Here is a 23,167-nt window from a genome sequence, read left to right as displayed (position 1 = left end):
TGCTAGCACATCTCCCAGCAGAATTCTGGCTTGCACCAACAACCCATTTTTTTACATCAAGAGCTGATTATAGCTGCCAGCTTCAATGCTGCTGCCTTCTGTAATGGCCCAAGAAGCCTCAGCCCCATGGATGTGGGCTGTGCTGTGCCTTGTGCTTTTTATTTGCAAGGATGGAGATTGTGACATACAGAAAATGCAAAGAAGCCAAATAGTAAACACAAATCTGTGCTGGACAGCCTGAAAATGGAAAGGGGAAAATGGTAATGAAGAATGTGATAAGAGGCCTCTGCATATGCTTCCTCTTACCATGCAGAGAAAAGGGAGGCTGTGGGAGCCATTTCAGGCCCATGGAGGCCCTGGGTGACCTTCTGGACCTGCAGGACTTAAGGATCCAGTGACCAATGCTTCCCTTCTGTTAAGCATCACAAGTGACACTAAAGCACATAGATAACCTCTGTGCTGAAAAATCATCCCTTTTTTGGGTAAGATTTAAAACAACATTAAAAAATAAACAACTGGCTAAATTCAGTCAGCTCTGCTCACATCTTTGTCTTCAGCAACAAACTGCAGACCCACCATTGACTTTGCTGGCAAGCTGCCTGGGGAAATGCTTACATCTGCTTCTGCCCTGACAGTGCTGAGAAGCCTTTTCTGGGAACATGAGTACCACAGGCCAATCACCAGATCCCTGGTGTTACAACACATACAGTTAATGACTGGAGTGAGCAGGGGATTGAGGTTTCTTTCAGTGATATCTGAAATTTCAAAATACAGCCTTAGTTCTGAATGACAACAAAAAGAGATACTTAAAAATCCTCCAGGAAGGAAAATTTCCTCAAAAAATTTATTTGGCATCAATTAAATGTTGTTTTGATTTTTGATTTTTAAAACATAGCATTACATAATTTATTAGTTTCTAATTAAACAGAAAAGTTGCTTCAAAAATGCTGAAACATGGGAAATCTGCCCCAAACATCCACCCCATGCCACCCAAACATGACCACTCAAGCTGGAAACCCAAACATCCACCTTTCCCCAAACAAGGTCAGGAAACTTCACATGGCCAAAGCCATTCCATTTCAGACCTGAACTACCCCTAGCAGGGCAGGAGGGATGAGAACAGGTTTAACTCATGCACCATCAGCAGGTGCCTGCAGCGAGGTGAGATGTACACAAGCTGAGCCATGTGCAACGAGGCAAAAGTGGATGAGGTGAGTCCAAACTCACCCAGCTGTCTTCTCATTTATCCTAAAAGGAAGAACTCAGCACCTCATAAAAACTCCTGGCAGCAACACCATCATGCTGGTCACTGCAAAGCCCACAAGCAAAGCCCAGTGAGTGCTGAGGATGCTGAACCCTGACTGTCACCATGAGACATCTTGGTACAATGGTGGTCTTCTTCCCTTGTTGGCAAGGGATTTTGTATTAGACATGCAGACCTATTCCTTCAATGCAAAAATATTTACTTCAATCAGATTAGCCAGAAGAAACAGTAGTATCTACAGTAGAAAAGTGTAAATCTGGGCAAATTATCAGGGAGTTAATGTCATTAGAGGGTAAGGGAGCTGGAAGATGAATGCTATTTCAGTCCACCATCTCACTCTGAGACCACACGTGCTCTGCTCTGGATTTGAAACCCATGTTTCATGTTACACATGAGGATAACACATAGCAAAACAGGACTTGGGATCTTAATTTTCAACTTCCATTCACGGAACTTGAAGTCCTCAGCCTACCCTGCTGTATGGTACTTTCTATCCCGCCAAAAGAGGACCAATTTTACACAAACACACAAAAAAACACCACTAGAAAGCTGGCAAGAAAAATTTCCTGAACAGCTCTTAACACTTCTCTATGTCAGCTTCATCCTGGAGATTCATTTTATAAGTACTTTACTTGCATTAATTTTTAGTGAAGAATGACTTAGTTGAACATACCCTAAATTCTCTTAAAAGTGCAAACAAAATATCCTTGAAGTCTAAAAACACTGGTTTACTGCACTACCCTTGCATACACCTTTTCAACTAAAGGACTCAATAACTATTTCTATGCTCTGCTGGGTCACTGCCACACCCCATTACAGAACAGTTCCCAAAAGGCTTCACTGTTGCAGCTCACAGTTGTAATCTCACAGCCTTCTACACACTGCCTCTGACTGCTGTACCTCCACACACTGTGGACATTGCACCTGTGCTCTGGCTGGGTAGAAGAAAGGGGATAAAGCAAGGAGGCTGCTTCAGTGCTTCTCAAACAGGCTTTCTGACTTGCTAGGCTGGGTAAGTGCATCAAAAGTAGACAAGTCTTGAATCTGCTTTGAAATGGAAACTTTAGACAAAAAGATACAGGCATGAGATGACACAGATTTAGTGTAACTCAAATGTGACTCCCACCTTAGCACACATTGCATCTGAGTATCATCTTTTTTGACCAATTTAATGATCTTCTCAATACATCCCAAGCTGATTTTTGCCTTGCTCTGATGTTGCAGAGTGGCAACATGGACATATTTTAAAGACAGTCCTTCCTGCTACAAAATGACCACTGCTGTCAGAAGAAAATATATCAAATTACAGCAGCCAGAGATTAATTTGGCTGCAGGAGATTTCCTGCAAACAAAAGTGGCTCCCATACCACATCCCTTGCAGCACTTCCAATAATTTCTCTTATGCAGGTTTTCATTTCCCAATGGTGGCTCTTCACTCACAGCTGCTAATTCCACAGATGCTTTCCAGCAAACTTGCCTTTCCTCAGTGAAACCTGAGGGACTTCTTTGGCCTCTTGTCAGTCCTACAGCTCCTGACATGGCACGTGTGTGGAGAAGCTCTGCCATCCTCCATCCCTGGTCACAGGTGTACCCCATGGCAGCTGCTGCCAGTCGCCCTTGGACCAGCTGATGTACCAGGATGGGGCACAAGAGTCACCTCTTCTGCTCACCCAGATCAAGCTGTGTCCCAGCCACCTCCACTGGCCCAACCTTCCCAAACAGCCATGGCTGAGAGACAGGGGACCAAGAGCAGGATGGGCTCTCATGCTCTGACAGTCTCCCCAGAAGGAATCTGAAATGAGGACAGGATCTTGTTGCCTGCTCCATAGACCTTTCAGCAGCTGGTTAATATGCAAAATGAATGAAACAGTATTTACAACAAGCAGCCAAAGAGGAGAAAGTTTTCCACAGCTTTACTCTGCACATTAAATAGGGCCAGGTTGCCAGGCCCAGACATTGATGTTTCCCTGCTGAGGAGCAGCAGAGCTACTGTCCATCTGTCCAAGCCTCACTCAGTCCTCTGCAGCTGTGGTTTGATGCTGACAAAACTGGGCCAAGAGAGGCCTGGAGCAGCAATGCAGATTATTTCCTGATTATTTCCGGTCTGGAAATGGGAACATTTCTTTGCCTGGGATATTTGGGACAGAGATATAGGCACAAGTTCATGGCACATGAACTGAACACACCCACAAAGCATAAGGCTAAAATTGTCCATGCATCCCCACTAATAGATAGAGTCACAAGGATGGGCACTGGCCTCAATCTGTCTCAAACACCTGAAAAAACAGTGCTCCCACAGTTCAGAAATCCCCCACAAAAAACAACACAAAATTCTCACACTCCACCAAAATATATTTTTCCCAAGATATGACATCATAAGCTTCCTCTCAGCCCTATGCCCTTGAAACCATCCTCAGTCTTCCTGCCTCTTCCTTTCCACAACATCCCTTAGCCTCATCCTGTCTCTTCTCTTGCCTGGATGGGCCCATATGCCTTCATCAGTTGCTGCTTCATGGCTTTCCTTAAAAAAGCCCTTTTCCCTGACAAAACATCACATAATTAACTTGAAACTAATACAGTGTGACCATTTTCCATCCCCTGAAAGAACAGTAGCATTTCTTCTAGGCACAAATGCCTAGCACTCAAAACTTTGAGGCATGAGGCCTGGCTTTGTCTATTATTGCAAAGAATAAGATTTTTTTGTCACCAACAGTCTCCATCTCAGAGTGCATGACTGCTCTGCACTGTTGCACTGCTAATGGAAAGCTCTGTAAGTAACTGAGAAATGATCCTTGAACATCCTGCCTTGCCAGATTTCTTTTTCAGGGAGTTTCACCCATTACTAGAGTTTTACCATAGAAAAATTGGTATTACCAAAACTCAAGAATCTTATCTTTATTTCTTCAGCTCATCACCAGACTAGCTTAAAAATGACAAGTTTTAGGAAACTGGTCATTTTGAAGTCTTCTTACATATATATATAACTTGTTTCATATTTCCCAGCTGCCTTCCACAAACATAGGGACTAGAAATTGATTTTACTTTCCTAATGAAAATTAAGATTTGCATTTACTAACCTGCACTTACTTAATAACCTGCTACTCTTAGGAAAAAACAAAATATCACTTTCACAACAAACTTTTTTCTCTTCCAAAAGTGACTATTTCAATCTCAGTGTATATAAAGCAGCTAAAACTCAGTTTCCTTCTTCTCAGTTTTCTACCTGTGAACTTCATTAAAAGACATGAGAACTATACAAACTGTGTTTCCAAAAACCCCCAGGTCAGCCATGAGGTATAACTGAACCCCAGTCACAGCCTGACCCTGTGGAAGACTCAGAAACATACAAAAATCAGTGTATAAATGCAGCCAGCAACAGAGGTTTCCCAAGCAGAACCTTTTATGGACTCTGAGAGGAGTGTTTCAGGCAGACACCTTGATATCAAGTCAGTACTGTGCATGTCCCAGCAGCCCACAGAACATGACTGAAGAGGACCTGCTTTACATGTGCCCATTTTTCTATTCTTAGAAGCACTCTGCATTGCATTAGTAACATTTAGCTCTCTGGCCTGGCCAGGAGACACTCCAAGCATCCAGATCTTCTTATGTGATAGGATCCAAAAAGCTATATTTGTTTGTAAGCTGTGAATTGATTGCAGCATTATGCTGAGTGCACAGCACAAAGTTTCACTGCTAGATATTTATCAGTAGAAGCTCAGAGCATGTTTATGTACTGGAAAAGAACTCAAATTGAGTGCATCCTGGAGATTTAGCTCCTCCTTGTAGGTAATAGCATATAGCAACATTGCCAGGATGTCTCTACATGAAGAGAGCAGATCCCAGTCTCCAATCTCCACTGAGCAGCTTATCCCATCTGAACTCTTCCTGATGATGACAAGATTTATCCAGAAATGCCATTTCCTCAAGAGATCATCCTGTTGGATTTGCAGCAGTATCTGCACACCTTTAAGCCATTTGCTAATATGGCAAAGCTCACACATCATGGAAAAGATCACAGGATTCTTTTCTGGTTTCTGCACACATGTACCATACAATCAGCCATGCTGGCATCATTGCTGCTGGTGGGAGCCAGGAGAAGGCTCTCCAGCATTTGGAGCAGCTGGTGGACATTACAGGGCTGGTGGTGAGACATGCTGAATAGTGCCAAACTCTGCAATGCTAATGGAGGTGGATGGCTCTCCACTGCAGTTACAGCTCATCTTCCAAGGAAGCTCTTGGTGTGATAAAATAGGAGGATGAACTGTACACAGCAATGAGCTTCACTGAGATTTAAGCTCACTATATACTGCACAGCTTCCAGGTGGCCAAGACCCTCTGGAAGCATGCTGAAAATGCTTAGATATAAAAGAAGCCACACACTGCCACACAGCATCCAGCTGCTCAGGTGGTCAGACACACACCACTGCATGGCAAGAAGATCAGCAGCACTATGGCCAGTCATTGTGAGAGCCTACAATGTACTGGGAATGGATGCTTCCATAGCAACAGGAGCTGTAAAATCTGTCACTTCAGTCCTTTGTAAAACGCATGGTTGAGCTCTGCTCTTTCTGCTTTTAGTCAAACCATGGCACTGACAACTAGTCAGGAGAGCTCACTCTGAGTTTTTCCCAGCCAAGAGAAGAATCTGGCCTCTCTAAAAACCATGCATCCCTAGAGGTTATCTCTGCAAGCAACACTTCACAATTTCAGATAAATATTTATCGAAAATAAACTAAGTTGTGTTACCATCAACTCCCACTGCTTGGTTCTGGTGCTCAGAGAGAAATAACCCTACCCTAAACAATCCAGTCTGCAGCTTAAACAAGAGTATGTGATGAATTAGCTGAGTAAAATCAAGCCACAAGCAGGACAACAATTAAAAACAAAGCATTCACCTCCACTCCACCATGTATATATGTGTGCATGTATATATGCATATATATATATATCTGCATCTGTCAAACAGATAAGCACAGTACTCACTCTGAGTGGCATAAAGGCCCTCTGTTGCCTTATCCTCATGCCCATCGAAGTCTCTGCTGGCCAGCTGCCTATTGGCTGTCTCCAGTCGTTCTGCAAAAAACAGGAAATACTTCAAGCATAAATATATGTATATAAAATTGTAGGCCAACCAAGAAAATAAGATGCTTGCCAGCAGAGCAGTATAAATAGACTCTCTGAAGGAGGATATTAAAATGGAGGCTGACACATACATAAAAGATGAGGCCTTTGACCTCTTCCATGAAGCTGTGTTATTCAGATTCACAGAAACTGGGGGAAAAGCCTCGGCCATTCACAGCTGACATGCCCAGGCAATCATCTCTCACACTACTCAAAATGCATAAGGCATATGCAATCTGAATTACCCAGCTTTGCAAGGAGATGGATGCTTTCCTGCAATGAAGAGCTGCCTCTGGTGCAGCAAGACATCCTGGGGAAAGGCAGCCCCCAGCCCATTAACACCACTCCCTGGGGATGCCCTGGGAAAGAAGGCATTTTCTGCAGCCAAGGACAGCTTCTCCTGGGAAGGTCCTGCCTTCAGAAACTCCCCCCTCAAGAAGACCGTGTGATCCACCTTGCACCATTGTAAAAATCCTAAGTCAGCTTGCAGAAGGCACCTCACTGCATAAGCAGTGAGCACCAAAGTACCCCCATCAGGAACCTGGATGGGCAGTAGTTACCCAACATATCCTCCATTTCCTTTCTCAAAAGGACACACCCTCAATGTTAAGTTTCTTAAAAAGAGATACCCTTTGATACTCGCCACTGGTCTGTGAAGGCAGTGACTTGGGGGATATATGGTAACACACCATGTTCTACATTGTAATTTGCTCTTTAGCTCTTCAAGAGTGGACAGGATTAGTGGCCTTGCTGTCAAATCCATATTTTCAAGTCCTTAACACAAAGGCACCATCTGGAGCTAATTCTTACACTTTGCCAGAAGGTTTTTTTGCCACCAGGGGGTTGACAGCAGATTTGTCTAATGCCAATGAGCAGGGCCTTATTTCTCATGATGTGTTGCTAAATATTGTATGAAGCCACTCCTCTGAAGCCTGCTGCTCTGGAGCTTGTAAGTGAAACATCAGGCTAACCAAAGGCAAAAAAACCCACAAGCAACAGTAACGTACCACGGAGATCCCTGTTGAAGTCATGAAGTCTCCTAATTTCTCCTTCGAGTTTGTTTCTCATCGCTTTGTCCAGGGACTCCCTCTTAGTGGTGGTCTTGACCAAACCCTCATAAGCTTCTGAAATCCTCTGAATCTCAATTTCAAACTGAAAGGAGAGAGAGTTCCTGTTAAAGCCCTGCAGGAATGTGTCCCGTCCCAGTGTTTGCCCAGCACATTCCAATGTGTCAGGCAGTGGGGGGTCAGGGCAATGTTCATGTCCAGTGTCACACCAGTTACCAACTCTGCCATGACCAATTTCCTGGGCAATGCTGGTGGCTCCTGCAGTGGGGACCCCTGTAAACACCCTGTGGGGCAGCTCACCATGTCACAACACTCCAGGACACCCCATTGGCAGCTCCCAAAAAAGCTTCAGGTGGGCTAGACTCAATGGAACTGTTTGCTTGCCTTTGGTCTATGACTAAGGTGCCTGCTTTAATGCCACCCAAGAGAAGAAAAAAACAAGAAATGGTGTACTTGTGTGAGCTGTATTCTCTTCTAGAGAGTGTAGGAGGCAACATACATTATTCAAGAGGTCCCTCATCCAGAACTTATCTCTGAATGCCACCAAAAGTATTTTAGGCTCAGCTCTGGCCTCATGTCACTTGTAAACTACTGTGATCCATTCCTTTCCATCCTTGACTGAAGACTGTTTTACACAAGAGAAACTATAACAGACAGAACCAACTGTTTTGGGTTTTCCCAGTTTTCTTAAATTCATCTCCTTGAAATCTGGCAAACTGCAGGCAGGGTATGCAGAGGAATCCCTTAGTGGTGAACTTCATCTTAAGACCTGAGCCCAAAAGACTGACAGAAGAATAGTTCTGGGTAGAGTTTTGCTGTTCAGCTCAACCCATCCAACTCTTTTAATAAGATAACATCATGTTAAGTGATACAGCTTTTGTAAAATCATTGCTGCAGAGATGATCAACGCTGATGTGGGAACCTGTTCCTGCATGCCTGGCCCGTGTTTGTGGAGAAAAGCTTGATAATGTGCACAGGCTGGAAAAACAAAAACATACACAGCCTACCACATACCTTTCTAAATCTGGTGCTTTTTGGCCTCTTGAGTCATGGGTGGGACAGATTCATGATTTTTCAAGCCAGGGTGCACTTGCACCTCCACATGCTGAAGAGCTAGGTCCCTCTCAGTAAGCTTCAGGAATGATTTTCCAGCTGCAGCACTTGCAGAATGAAAGTGCCAGGGACACTGGAGCTGTCACCCCACTGGGTGTCTAGGAACCTGCAGCCAGGCCCCAGCAGCCTGGATCTGCACTTCCAACAGTGCTGGAGCCACTCTGTCAAGATACAGCCCATGGGCAGGCAGCACCTCCAAACCATGCACCACAAAAAGCCTGGCAGAGCCACGATGGGGAAAGCAGATTGCCTTCCCCAATTTCTGCTTCCAGCTTGTCCATAAGCACAAAAGCTGAAACAAGTAGGGGAGTCAGACTAGCCATGAGAAGGTGTTTCTTTACTGAGTGGCTGGTCAAACCCTGGAGCAGATTTCCTAGAGGTGGTCGATGCCCCAAGCCTGTCAGTGCTTTAGAGGCATTTGAACAGTGCCCTTAGCAAGATACTTCAATTTGGTTTACTCTGAATTGTTCAGGGCATTGGTAAGCCACTGTCTGTCTGCAGGAGAAGATGCTTTCTCCAGAGAGCTCCTACCACAGCAAAGTAGATTTGCCAGCACAAAAGTGGGTTTCCACAGCCTAACAATCTGGACCAATGCTGCTGGTTACCACAAGGGCTCTGCTTGGCCCTCTGTATGCTGGTACTTCCCAAAACACATCACCACACAGCCTTCAGCCCTGGAGGCAAAACTTGGTGTAGCAAGTGCTCCATCAGCACTGAACAAAATTAAAGCAAAGCAGAAGAACAGACATAAATTGTGTTGGCGTTTCTCAACAGCTCTGGGATATCCTTCTCCCTCTTCCATGGAGGAGGAAAAAAACCAATTCAGCCTTTTCTCTGCCTTGTAGCTCCTGGAGCCAACCCAATCAAACAACCCACACATGTGGCACACATCTTCTGGGGAAGAGCCAGCCCAGACCAGCAATTCAACCTCAGCAAGGTAACACCACTTGGAAAAGGGAAAATCACAAAAAGCTAAAAGCTCAAAATTAAATGCACAAAATTCCTCTGCCAAATCTTTTTAGGTAAGAAAAACGAGGCAACTCATCAAACAGCGCTGGGCTTCATCACCACCTTGTACCTCTCTACAAAAAAGTCTGTTCACACACAACTGAGAATGTGACAACCCTTAGAACTGTTCTGTTTGTACAAATGCCCAGGGAGTCCTACAAGCCAGGCTGACTTTCTCTAACTTCTCCTACTCTGTAACAAATAAAAGTAGTGGGAAGGTGGTGCTATCCAGAATAAAATTGTTACCCACAAACAAGAAGTACTCCTTCCTGACCTTTCCACTTGCAACAAGAGGGAAGAGTTTTCAAATCCAAAGTACGTAATTTAACTCAGTCACATTTTCAGAGGCAATGTTTGTGGGAATTGAGGAAGACCTGCCCTGACCTTGTGTTCAAACACAGCAAAAGCAGCATGGGAGAGATACCATGTGTTAGAGATTTGGTTTCCTGAAGAAAGAATGCACTTGAGTGTGTGTTTCACTTTAATACTCCGCTTACATTCCCCCAAAGTCAATGGGACTCAAGTCCACACTTTATTGGCTGAAGTGAGACTTCAGCCCATGCTTGAATACCTTTCTGTTCGTGTCTGATGCAATAGACTTGCAGGGCATCCAAGATAAAGAGAGAGCCATTTCCAAGAGTGAAAGAAACCAGAATATTTATAGGGCATTACACTTAAATACCTTTAACTGAACAACGCAGCTTTTGTAAAATTAATAGCTGGAATATTTTTTTTTGCCCACAGAGGCCACAGGGAAGTCAGTATTAAAGTTTTTGCAGATTTCTTGGCGAATAGCTCATGTTGCTGCGAAATTTTTTAACTACGTTTAGGAAATTCTGTGAACAAACTGAACTCATCTTGTTGTAGAAAAGGAGGCAGAAAAGACAGGAGCTACAAAACACCAGGTCTATTCTTCTGATCTCTTTGAACAGATTGTCACAAATTTCGCCCAAAGATGAGGCTGGGACATGGGCTCTCAGAGCTGCTGTTTCTTCTGTGAAGGGTGTCTCCAAAAACACCCTGATCTGCACAGCATACCAAAAAACTGAGCTCCTATATAGATTTCTAAATTCAGAGAGAAAAGACCTGAAGTCTAGGCTCATTTGTGTATTAGTGGTAGGAAGACATAAATGAAATAGTAGTGCAGGGTCCTAAATAAGTTATTTGGACTGAGGCCTTGGGACCTAAAGCCAGCAGATCTGGGGAGAACCTCTGATTTGCCTTCAGTGAGCCTCAGTTTTAAGCAACTTCTACTTCATTTGATACAACTCATCTTCTCAGCCTAGGCAGTGTGCAAGACATCACTGTTCTCCACTGAAAAAACCTGCAAAAAGAAAGAGCATGCAGGATCTCTCAGAAAAATGGGTTTTGAGCAAAATTTTTACCAAATGGTTCTTTCAGATAAGGAGCAGTGCTTTTAGAACCAACACATTCAAATGGATGTGTAACATCAGTTCTTAGAAACTCAAGGAGCAATAACTGAAAGCATCTAAGACAACTCAGTTAATCCATTTCCAAACAATGGAAAACCCCACTGGTGGCTGTTACACTTCCAAAGACTATAGAGCACCACAGGAGCTTATTGGGTGGACAAGACTGCTTGGGACAGATGAGAACACACTCTTCATATGGTTCTCACCTGCAGCTCCAACCCCTGTGCAGATGGTGCAGGAGCCCACTGCACCAGGAACATACTGCCCATGGGAGACTTCCAGGGAAAGCTCCAGCGAGACCAGCATGGAAGGATGGAAGGGGAAATATCCACTTGAGAGATATCTGATGGGCTGCCCTGGTTCATCCTTCTATGAGGCCACCATGGAGAGGCAGGGGTTAGAGATGGCCAGTGGTGCATCTCCACTGCAGTGACACAACAATGCAGAACAGCTGCCCAAGGGCAGAAGCACCAAGATGGTTATGCTGGGCAGGCCCCATCCCCATCTCCACACCTACCTTCTGCAGCTTGTCTGCCTTCTCGTAGTAGCCCTCCAGCTCCTGCCGCAGCACGTGGTTCTCCTCGGAGAGCATCTCCACCATCTGCTGCGCCCGCTCCACGATGGCGAAGGCGTCGGGGGTCAGCTGCTGGCCCGGCAGCGTCGGGCTCTGGGCAGCTGCAGGGGCTGGCAGAGGGGGCAAGGAGCCCGGCAGCAGAGGGCCAGCGGTGGCCTGCGAGGACATGGGGCTGTGCTGCTGGGCCGGCGGCGGCGGGAAGGGCGGCTGGCATTGTCGGCTGCGGGAAAGCGCACATGGGCCAAGGGTTAGAGCCTCAAAATGCGTACGGGAGCTTCCACCTCATAACTGTGTGGTTTATTAATGGTGCCATAACTGGACAGTCACAACTCCTAAATATAATAATCGCAGCAGAGACTGGGTAAACTCTCTTCTTGCCTGCTCTTGACAGTGATGTACGCATCTGGCGTGAACAGGTAAAGGAAGCACTGACTCAAAATCACCATTTTTGTCTAGGTGGGACACTAATACTTCAGCAGCAGCCAGCCTCTCCCTGCCTCCCCTTCCCACAAATGCCACGCCTGAGAAGCATAAGCCTGCAGGCTTGAAGAAAACACAGGGGATGCATTACTCATCCTTCAAACACCACTCCCTACCCAGAGCAAGACCAGTGGACCAGCTGAGTGGGAAGGCAAGATGAAGTGATGTGAACAAAGCAGCATCCCTGAGTGGCATTAGCAAGCGGAAGAGGGAAGTGCTGCTGCAGAACTGCTGGAGGCACAGCCCTGTTCAATTACAGGGAGCCATGAAAGAGATCTTCCTGTGGGAGACCTCATTGTGTCACTCCCCGATTAAGGGCATCTATCACTCACCAGACTGATATCAGGGAAGAGCAAGAAGTGAGTCGGTAGTGGATCTGCTTGTGAGCTAGGCTTGCTGTCAGCAGGCAGCTCTTTAATACACCTGAATCATAATTTGCAATAACTGGAAGATAATCCAGAAGGATGTCTCAGCAGTGAGGGTAAGCAGCTGACAGCCAGGTGAGATCAGAGTCCCTCATCCGACCCATCTCCATCCCTCCATCCCTTGCACAGGCAGCCCTTGAAGCCTCAGCCAGGGGAAGCATCCCCAGGCAAAACCTCACAGTGCACAGACTGAGCCACTCCTCAGCCCTGATGCCAAAGCTCTGAAATTTCTACACTGATCTTGTTGAAGAGACTCAACCCAGACCATGTAGTACCTCAGTGTCAGGGCCCAGTTTGGGTGGAAAATAAGCTGGCTGCTGGACCTCACCTAAGTTTGGAATCAAACACCTTCTGGGATTTGTATTTTAACATAACTACAAGCTATCAAGCTTGCTGTTGATATCATTACCTTTATTTCTGTACCCTACACAAGGCACAAGACACAATATACAGACATATTTACTCCACTGGGCCTCAAAGATCCATAAATGCTTTTTCTCAGACAGACAATTTTGTGCTATATAAATACATAGTAATTATGGTTACTGCTGTCTTCAGCACCTACACAGCTTCTCAAAACAGGGTTTTGAAAAGCCTTCAGTGTTGGCCTAATTCTACTGACACTAACCCACTACTTCCTTCAACTGAAGTATAACAAAGCTGAAAGGTGAAGGCATTTTTAAAATTCTGCTCTAGAAAATAAACAGCACTACTCTAACAAACTTGTCCCTGCCAAGCCACACGACAGCAAAGCAAACCAGCAATTCAGCCTTAATCTTCTGTCCAAACTAGAGTGAAAGCAAATCAGACTCTATAGGCCCCCAGGCACAGCACACACACAGTCTCACACTCTCATCCCAGCTTTGCTCAATGCATCCATTCTGGCACAGAAAGGAACTGAAATGGAGGAAACACTGAACACAAGCACCCTGCTAACCTGGTCAGAAGTACACACCAGTGTCCCTGGGAAGAAGACCCCAGCAGAACTCCATGCAGCCAGCATTGAGGAAAGCTGTGCTCAGCTCAGTCTTGAGATGGCTTTTACCTGCCTAGCATAGACATGCTCTAAGGCTGTGTCTCTCCTGTAAATTAAACATCCATGGAGGCAGCCCAAGGGCACAGGAGAGGGGCCATTCCCCCTGGGCAGCTCCCAGGGCCAGAAGGGTTTGCTGTCAGCCCCAGGCATATTAGTTCTCTGGCAGAGGTGCAGGCTAATAACTAAGGAGCTAAATGTCTACTGAACGAGGATAAAACTTTCCAAAAGACAGGAAGCCAGAGAGATGCTGTGTGACACTTCACAACAAAACACACAGGAATTCACAGAATCACAGAATGGTTTGGGCAGGAAGTGATCTTTAAAAACCACCTAGTCCAACCACGCTGCCACAGACTCAGACACCTTCCTCTAAATGAGGCTTCTCAGGGCCCCAACCAACCTGGCCTTGAACACTTCCCATGAGAGAGCATCCAGAATTCTCTGGGCAACCTGTTGCAGTGCCTCATCACAAGACATTTCTTCCTTATATCTAATTTAAATCTGCCCTCTTCCAGTTCAAAGCTATTTCCTTTTGTCATATCTCTATAGGTCTTGGTAGAATGTCCTGCTCCAGCTTTCTTATAAGCTCACTTTAAGAATTAGAAGGCTGCAGTAAGATCTCTTCTCTTGTCCAGGCTGAACAACTGCAATTCTCATTTTCTCTTCACAGAAGAGGTGTTTCAGCCCTCTGACCATGGGTGTAATTCTCACAACATCCCCACAGTCCCTTTTTCCTTCTGGTGCTCCAGTGTGCAAACCTGGCAAGGGACCTGATGCCCATCATGGAACTTGAATATTCCTTTGCTCAAAAATCTGAACAATAAATAACATAATGAGTAAGGTATGTCACCCACAGTACAAAGGATGCTCCACAAGTGAATGTAAACTCAGACAAGCATGCAACATCTCCTCAAATGCTGCTGACAGCCAGTCTGTGCTCATGTGTTTTACCACGGCAATTAATTCAGTTAACTGTGAGTTTGTTCTTCTGTATCAAAAGAAAAAGCAGCACTGGTGTTATGCAAGTAAAAGCCCAACTGTCTGGATACAGTTACACTCTTATAAAGACACTTAATAGCAAGCAGAAAATTTGGAAGACTAGCTGCAGGTACAGATTTTCTCACTTCTTTATGGGAGTGGCATAGAGCAATAGAATTAAATTGATCTCTGAATCTGAACCAGTGGAGATACAGCTTTTTTCCTTTTTCATTATGAAGCACAGCAATCTTTGTCCATAGATATACCCTTTAAACCCTTGCATGAACTTTTGATACTGTACTTTTGGGAAATCTTAGCCTTTCATCAATTTAATTTTCTTGTCACTTTTTAGTCTGTCTAGCTTTTCAATACAGAGGAAGGAAACACCACAGAGATCTCTATTTTCTTGAACTGCAAATGACTTTTTGAGCTACTAAAGATTTACACTCTATAGCACCTGCCAGCCACCAGAGTCTCAGCAGCCATAGCCACAGTAGAGATTCTCCAGTGTTTTTTAGCTTGGAAACTGAACAGGTACAACTGACTTTACACCTCTTGAAGCACAGCTGTTCAACAAAATTAATATTTCTAACTTTCTTTTTACTTGTTCAATCTGTCCCAATTTAGTTCTGACGTATCCAACTGCCAAATCTCTGAGTACATATGCGATAAAATAAACACAGCAATTCACATTAACAAAACAGCATTTGCAAAAATAGGAATGTTAGAACATCAGCTTAGTTCCTATCCAAATTCTCATGTAAAGCTCCAAAGAAACGCAGCAATCAGGATTATCCTGAGGTCCTTTGGGCTTAACAAAGAATGACATTCTCACAATGCTTCTACTGTATTTTAAATGTTGATCTTACCCTGCATTAAAAATCTTTCAGCCAAACACATTCTAGTCGAAAATCATCCTTCTTAAAAGCATGCAACAGTGGAACATTATGCATTTTGGCTATCTCTGCAATATTTCAGCTACATTTCTATTAAAAACAATTTTTATTGTTGACATTATTGTATAAGTAAGGCCCCCCATAAGCTTCTGCAATGTATTGTAAAGAAGGAAGAAGAGAAAAAAAATTAGGAAAAACAGCTTTTTTGAATAAAGAGCACCAGCAGGGAATGAGGCTTTCAAGGGCTACTGTGCTGGGGTCACCAAGCACTCTCTTTTCACAGATACAACTTGTGATACTTATTTAATAGCTTACTACCTATAGTTTGAAATACAATATCTTCAGCCAACTACTTGACAAGAGACCTCACTTTAATAAGAAATCCCTCAAGATGCTGGGGCTGCCCCAAGCTCCCAAATTTAAGAATGGTCTTAATTAATACTCCCCTTATACTGGACCACCTGGGAGCAAGAATTACCAAGACAAAGGAATCTGGGGGGAATTTGTAACTTTATGTAGGAATAAGAAACCTGGAAAGGAAAATTAATGATAGAATCCACTTGCTGTTGATAACCAGGAAATCATAAATACAAAAGAGCTGTTGGATAAAGCAGCATAGTATTAGTAATCAAATGAAAATGCCTGTTAATGTTCTGGAAAGGAAATTCCACCTCAGCTTTGCTACAGGTACAGTGAAGCTCTCCTCTGTCTAGGGATGGAAAGGGGCTGGTGTGGGAAGGACTTTGTTTCCAACACACCATGACATTTACATTCATAATTAAAACACCCTTCTCTAACCTATTTAGCTCATCTTTCTCTGAATGCTCTGCCTTCCTTTGCCTCTAGGGCAGACTGGCCTATTTCATCTTTCAGAGACTCTCCCAAAGAACTTTATCTCACAACTTCATGCATCTTCTGTGGATGCTCTGGCTGAGTCAGCGATGAGAATAAGGCGTTTCTGAGGTGCAGTTCTTTGAAGTTGCCTTTGGCTTTCACCTCACAATGAGAGTAAGAAAGTGTGTGAAATGTGCTTATTCCTGCCCATTGACTGGGAGCCTTCAGTCTGGATACTAACCTCAGACCAGGTTTCATTATGATTTCTGCAGTCACAAAGCAGACTTCAAACACTATTCTGTCTCACTGTGAATAACATGGAAGAAACAGTATTATGACTGGGCAGGGAAAAAAACAGGTTCCTGGGAAAGTCAGCAAGCCCAAGCTGATGGTCATGGTGCAAGGAAACACAATTATAGATCCATCACTAAATGGTGATGCAGAAAGAAAGAGAAGAACATTTACCAAAGCCCAGACACAGCCCTCATGGTATTCTCTGTCTTATGAAATCAGCAATAGTTGCAGTACCTCATAAACAGAAGTGTTCGTTTCAAAAAATATTCTGCAGACTTGGACTCACATCTCTTGAATTCACTATTTTGTTGGTGACATTTGTTAGCTCTGGAAAGACTTGGCTCAGCTTCTTTGGCATGATTACATAAAGATTTTGCAGGGCAAAATCATAATCTAAAAAGACATATGCTGTATTAAACATATCCTCAGTAGTTAGCACAGGGACAGGATATCATATTTCCTCACAGAAATCCACACTCAGAAGAGATTCTCAGCATGAGGAAAAGGTGCCTTCCTCACCCTCAGCACTTCCAGAGGAACCAGCTGGGATAATAACAGAAGGGTAAGGGGAAATGACAAAGCATCACACCAAGCTGTGGAAACAGCTTCATTTCTCTTTCGTTTATTTTAATGTAAAGCATATTAGATCAGAAGGAGAGGATACAAAGCAAAGCTCCTCTGGAGAGCTGCCAGCATTCACGTCAGATGGAAGCACAGCCTCCAACCCACACTCATGCTTGGGCTATCCCTGCAGAGAAAAGCCAGGACAAGTCAGTTTGGGTGTAACATCCTTCAGCTTGTCCACCCTGCCAGCAAACCCGCCTGCCTGGGCTGTCTCAGAGAAGAAAACGAACTCCTTGTGTCCTGTCAGAAGCCACCAGCATGGCTGAACCAGTAAATATCAACAAGTTGTCTGAAAACAGCAGTAATATGTGTGGGGGGAATAAATACACAATACACAAATAACTGGAGAAGCAGCAGACTATTTTGGCAGTTAATTATAGACTTCTACATCCTGGCAGGGAGGAAATTTGTGAGGCACATAAAAAATGGGATGTATTTTAAAACAGCCTAGATTTATTCTTTTCATTGATTCTACATGCTGACTTTCAATACTCATGTATTAAATCAGAATGAAAAGGTGCTTGCATGATTGCCTTCTGCACGTACAACAAATTAATTCCCCTCAGTAAGAAGCAGAATTTCCAGTTCAAGGCTTCATTTGCATTACACACATTTTTATTAACAGTGCAGAGAAAGAAATAATCCTGAATAAAAGACACCAGGATCTGACAAGAGCCACTGGGATCAATGAAGATTCATTGCACCAAGTGGTCTAGATCACTGCTTAAGCAGGACATGAAGAAACAATACCAACTTGAGCTGCTCCAAGTTCATCCATCCAGGAAAAAATACAGCAAGCTAAAGTACAAGGGTGGAAAATACTATCCTGGGCTGTGACAACCCTCACATGGCTGACTGGATAACAAGCTGTATGTGGAGATCCCAGGGTGCCAACTGCAAGTGTTAATGAGCTCTGTAAACAAGGTACATTGAGTCAAATCAGAGGTGTTACTACATCTGACTAGCCTCTGGTTCAGCTGGTACTGAACCAGTGCTCAGGTTGGCTTCCCACAGTGAAAAAAACGGATTTTTGAAATAGAGAAATAAGTACAGGGCTGCAGACTCCATCTGTTAAATGTATTAAAGGACTGATAGCACAGGTTTCCTCACTGCATCTGACAAGGATTTTGCAAAATCCCTGGTAACTAGAAAATACAGGCTGAATCTAAAATGGGGACCTATGCCAGAGATGGCAATTAGCTAGTGGAACAAGGCTGTAAAAGCCATGATGGATTCTCCAGATGGAGATTGTTATACTCACCAGGACTGAATGTTTCACAAACTGGAATTAATTCACGGCATCGTGCAAAAAACTAAATTAGATTAGTTCCAAGCCCTTTTACCCAACAAACTGTGACTTTCTGAACCTGCAGCTAAGGAAAGTTAGTAAAGACACCATTCAGGAATAGCTGCACATCTAGGAAAGGAAACGTTTTCTAAAGATTATTATACTTGGCCAACTTAAAGCATTCAGAAGTTGTGAGTCAGGGCCCCAAGAATCAAGCAACTGGCTAAAAAATACTGGTATTTTAAAAGGAAAAAATTGGTTCATTTTTATTTGCCTTCTGGTTGTTTTGTCCTTTAAGCTTCAAGGTTCAAGCTCTGCTCTGCAACTGTGATATCTATAAAATAGAAGTCACTAAATCTAATTTATATAAATGCTGAGATTACTCCTACATCATATGACTCTAGGAGTTCTCCAGTACAATACCAATTACCCTGACATTTACAATAAACTTCAAGATTGCACCCTGGTGATTATAAAGGCAGTGTTTCCTTTAAAACCAGTCACGTGCAGAAGAAAAAGTCAAACCAAAAATGGAAGTTAAGCAGCAGCTACAGTTATTCCATTATCCTTCAACAGCTCCCTGCCAGCATTGGTCCATTTCCAGCCACACTTCCCTTGTCAAAGAAGGACTGTGGGGAAGTGGGGGCTCAGTGACTCTCTAGGTCTTTTCCATCCCTGGTGAATGTTTTTTCTGGACTGATGCACTCTGTGTTTCTCCTCTTTTCTGGAACATTGAAGCCTTCTGCATGGTCCCTGTCCAGAGGATGCCAGGATGGATGGGCTGGAGAACTGATATGACCAGGACAGAGGGAAGGATATGCTGGGGTTTCCCAGACCCCAGAATATGAGATTCCTGTCTGACCATGAGCAAAGTTCTGTACCCATCAGCTTCTTTTCCACACACTCCTGATGAGAAAAAAACTGAACTTCCTCATCTCACTTGTTCCTCTAACAGAAAAACCAGCCTCTCCAAACCCTACTCCTACCATTAACCTTAAGAAACCAGGTAGTCCAGTCCACTATCTCAACCTCTTCTCTCAAGGTCCTCCATCCCAGCCAGATGCCTGGCAATGAGTCTCCTCAGAGCCTGGGCAAGGGGACAAGTGAGCAAGTGCAGAGTCACAGGAAAGTTTGTGCTTGGGAATAACCCAGGAGTGTAACACAGCCCCCACCCCTGCACCCCACTCCTCCAGCAGGGCTCAGACAGTGACTGCTGCCTAGACAAACCCTCTAGAAAAGACAGGGCTGACATGCCAGAACAGGTAACCAGCCTCCATCCTCTCCAAAGACTGAAATATTTGGTGCAGAGACCACTCCATGAAATTGCATTTTAACCATCCAAGATTTGGGCAAATCCATTCTGTCACAGAGCCCAAGATGCATGCAAGGATGCACTGGAGCACAGCTGCTGCAGATGGAGAAATCACAAGTGATGAATAAGCACACAGGGACTACAGTCACCTCCTAACTGCTTTTGTCAACCTAATCTTCCTGGGTTACAGGACCATACAGGGATCCTACAGACCATGGGACCAGCTATAAACTGGGATAAGCACAGAATAAATTAAGTGAGTTTACTTCCTGGTTTTTAGTGACAGCAGTTCATAGTAACAGAGAAAAGGCCCAGGTAATGAATATTTCAGGGTGCTAAAGAAAAGTGAAAGGTTGACACCCCTGTGTTAAAAAATCTAGAGAAGCCTGAGATGAGGATTAAGATCATCACTGTGCTGAGACCCAGAGGCTCACTGGCTGACTTCTGAACACAGCCAAATGTTCCCCCCATTACTGACAGGGAACTCCCCAAAAATCCAGGTACCATGTGGAGGGAGTCAAGAATGACCTGAAAATAACCACCTGTACATCAAGATTCATAACTGCCTTAAATAAAGCTCAAGAGACACCTTAGAGCAAGCCTAGCTTTGGTGCAATAACCCCCAGCCATGCCAACTCCATAACCTACATCTGTACAAGCTTGCTAGCACAGACAGCAGGGATATATGCAGACTGAGAAGTAATAAGGCCCTTGCTGAGTTGCAAGAAAAATACCACTGAAGATTTTTTAAGTAAGTGTGCAAAACTTGGCAGCTCAGCTCAGCCTTATGCCCTCTGCTGCATATCCCTCCCTCTGGTGCTGCCTCACCTGATGGGAGGGAGATTTCTCCAGTATCATGCAAAGAAAATAGGGGCAGCAGACATCCCCCCTTCAGTGTGAGTTGGGGTTAAACGATGCTGTCTTGCCAGAAACAAGCAGTGAACACCATCATGAGCCAGTGGATTTCTCCCCACAGCTTCTGGGGTGATCCAGCCTTTGCTGAGGACTGGCATGGAAACCTGCACTGAATCAAAGGGGTTTCTCAGCATTAACCTTGCTGATCAGGAAACCAGGAAAAACTCTGAAAGTGGCTCCAAAGGGTTTTCCTCCACTTGACCCCACTGATGTTTCCAGATAGGTGAAGCAGTGCATGCAACACCCAGCTCTGCTCACTTGCAGAGACTCAGAACACTCCGTGGTTATTGAACCAGCATTTACAAGAGTGATAAAAATACCAAAACCAGCTCCTTTTCTGTGGGGATAAATCTGCTCAGTGCTGGAGATGTTTGTTAGCACCACAAATAACTGCAGGAAAGCACAGCCCCAGCTGCCTTCACATCCACATAGGTCTTTCTTTGCATAAGCAGGCATTTTTGCTGAGGTCTTAAAAATAACATCTTGCTCTGAAAAAATTGCATAAACTCCACACAATGGCCATACATGTAGCTGTAGAAAGACTCAGTGCAGGCCTGCTGCTTGTCACAGCCACCTTGCCTATCACTGAAACTACACTTTGAGTTTCTACCCGTCTTGACACAAACCCCATCCTTTCTGCAAACATGGAAGAGCAGAGCATTCCCTCCTGCATTTCATGCCTTACACATTTTGGACAGAAAGAGCCAGGTCATTTGCACTACCTTTTCTTTGTGCCTATGCTGTAGTAAAATAACTGTGTGGGACTTAAGGTGATGCCAACAAAACCTTCAGGCGTTCTGAGATCAGTAGAGACCCAATGAGGGAGCTTGCAACATGGAAACTGCTCACATACACATCAAAGGACTTCAGACTTCCAAACCCAACAAAGTAAGGCACAAAGAGACAGGGATGACACAGAGAAACACTGGTATTTAGGCACAGCAAGGCAAAGGAGCCTTTAACACTCCACCTCATCTCTGAAGGCAGGACCTGCACCACTCACGGGGATCAGCGCACAGCCCGCAAACACTGGATTATTTTTAATGCGCTTGGAATAAACCTGTGCTCACAGGGAGGCCTGGCATGAGGGGCCCAGTACCGTGAAAGGCCCACGTGAGCTCTGTGGGAAGATTTAAGCAGCACAGAAGTGGAATACAAGCTTTATAGAGTCCTCTGGGAGACGCAGGTGGGCCTGCCATCCCACGCACAGGATGTCACTACTCTGGCCATGTCTACATGTGCCCAAGCCCCAGAGACACGGCTGCTCCTGGGCAGCACCAGGCGGCCCCGCAGACCCGCCCCAGGGGCCATTACCTGCTGACCCCGTACTCCGGGGGGGGCTGGTAGCGGACCAGGGCCATCTCCACCCGGGCGGGCTGGGGGGCGGCGTAGGCAGCCTTGAGGACATCTTGTGACGACTGCTCGCCATAGAAGAGCCCGTGCTCCTGGGCCTTGCTGCCTGGGGCTGCTGCCTTGCCTTTGTAGGGGTACTCGGGAGGCGGGCCCCGTGGGTCCGTGGCCTTGCTGGCTTGTGGGGCTGCCTTGAAGCCCTTCCCACCTCCCGGGGCTGGGGGATGCTGCTTGGCCCCGTTCCTCTCCAGCGAGAGCTGCATGATCCTCTCGCTCAGCGAGCGGACGTGGCCCTGCTTCAGCTCCTTCAGCGCCTCATCCTTATGCGCCTGCCCGCTGTTGGCCCGGTTCACCGTCGGCCTCCCCTCCGTCCTGGACTTCTGGCCGGAGGAGCCATAAAATCCCGGAGTGGCGGCGGCGGCCGGCGGCGCGGGCTGGCCACGGAAAAACTGGGACTGGGCCTTGGCCTCCTCGTAGGTGGGGAGCTCCTCGGTGCCGTGCGGGGGCTGCGGGGCCCGGGGCTGCTTCTCCATGGCAGCACCGTCCCCCTGGTGCTCCTGCCCCTGTGGTTCCTGCCGCCCTGACGGCTGGACCATTGGCAGGTCTTCGGGAGCAAGGTTTTCCGCGGAGGAGAGGGTGCTGGCGGTGCTGTTGGAGGGGCCGGCGCTGCCCGTCGCCTGGTGCTGTATGGCCAGCAGGTTCATGTTCTCGCTGGGGGTGCCATAGCGCAGCCGCTCCTGGATCAGGCGCTGCAGGACGGTGCCGGCTGCCACCTCCTCCGCCCCTCGCATCTCCGCCTCTGGCGCACGGCGGAAGCTGGGCGGCCGCACGGTGCAGAGGGTCTCCTCGGCTGGGCAGGGACAGAGAGGTGGCCATTAGCTCTGCTGTCCAGGAGGTCTAGTTCCCCACGCTGTTTCCTCCCTTCTTACATCCCACAATCATGACACCGTGCCCAGGATGCACCCCATGGGCGGTGTCCTGCCAGGATTCCCCTGACAGCACAGGGGACATGGCTGGAAGCCAACGAAGGAGGCAGAGCACTGCTCATCCTTCACCCCTAAACCCTAATTCTGTTAGGGAGTGATCCATAGGAACACATTCCAGCCCCCTCCCTGGCCCTCCCCTCCATGATATTCCATGTATCCCATACCCACA

The 23,167-nt window shown here is 45.7% G+C and overlaps 1 protein-coding gene across 2 annotated transcripts in view; it reads right to left on the bottom strand.

The window, feature by feature from the left end:
* Positions 1–23,167, bottom strand: part of AMOTL1 (angiomotin like 1) — a 152,885-nt gene that overhangs the window by 16,035 nt on the left and 113,683 nt on the right. For both annotated transcript variants that reach the window (XM_079319095.1, XM_079319096.1), the window contains 4 exons: positions 21,977–22,862; positions 11,524–11,800; positions 7,393–7,537; positions 6,248–6,337 (listed from right to left, as the gene is read on the bottom strand). In XM_079319095.1, coding sequence (XP_079175221.1) covers positions 6,248–6,337; positions 7,393–7,537; positions 11,524–11,800; positions 21,977–22,862 — 1,398 coding nt within the window. The remainder of the gene's footprint in view (positions 1–6,247; positions 6,338–7,392; positions 7,538–11,523; positions 11,801–21,976; positions 22,863–23,167) is intronic.

The sequence above is a fragment of the Erithacus rubecula genome (assembly GCF_903797595.1).
Source record: "Erithacus rubecula genome assembly, chromosome: 1".
Lineage (NCBI taxonomy): Eukaryota > Metazoa > Chordata > Aves > Passeriformes > Muscicapidae > Erithacus > Erithacus rubecula.
Note: the sequence above shows the minus strand (reverse complement) of the source record. Positions and strands in the feature narration are given on the sequence as shown.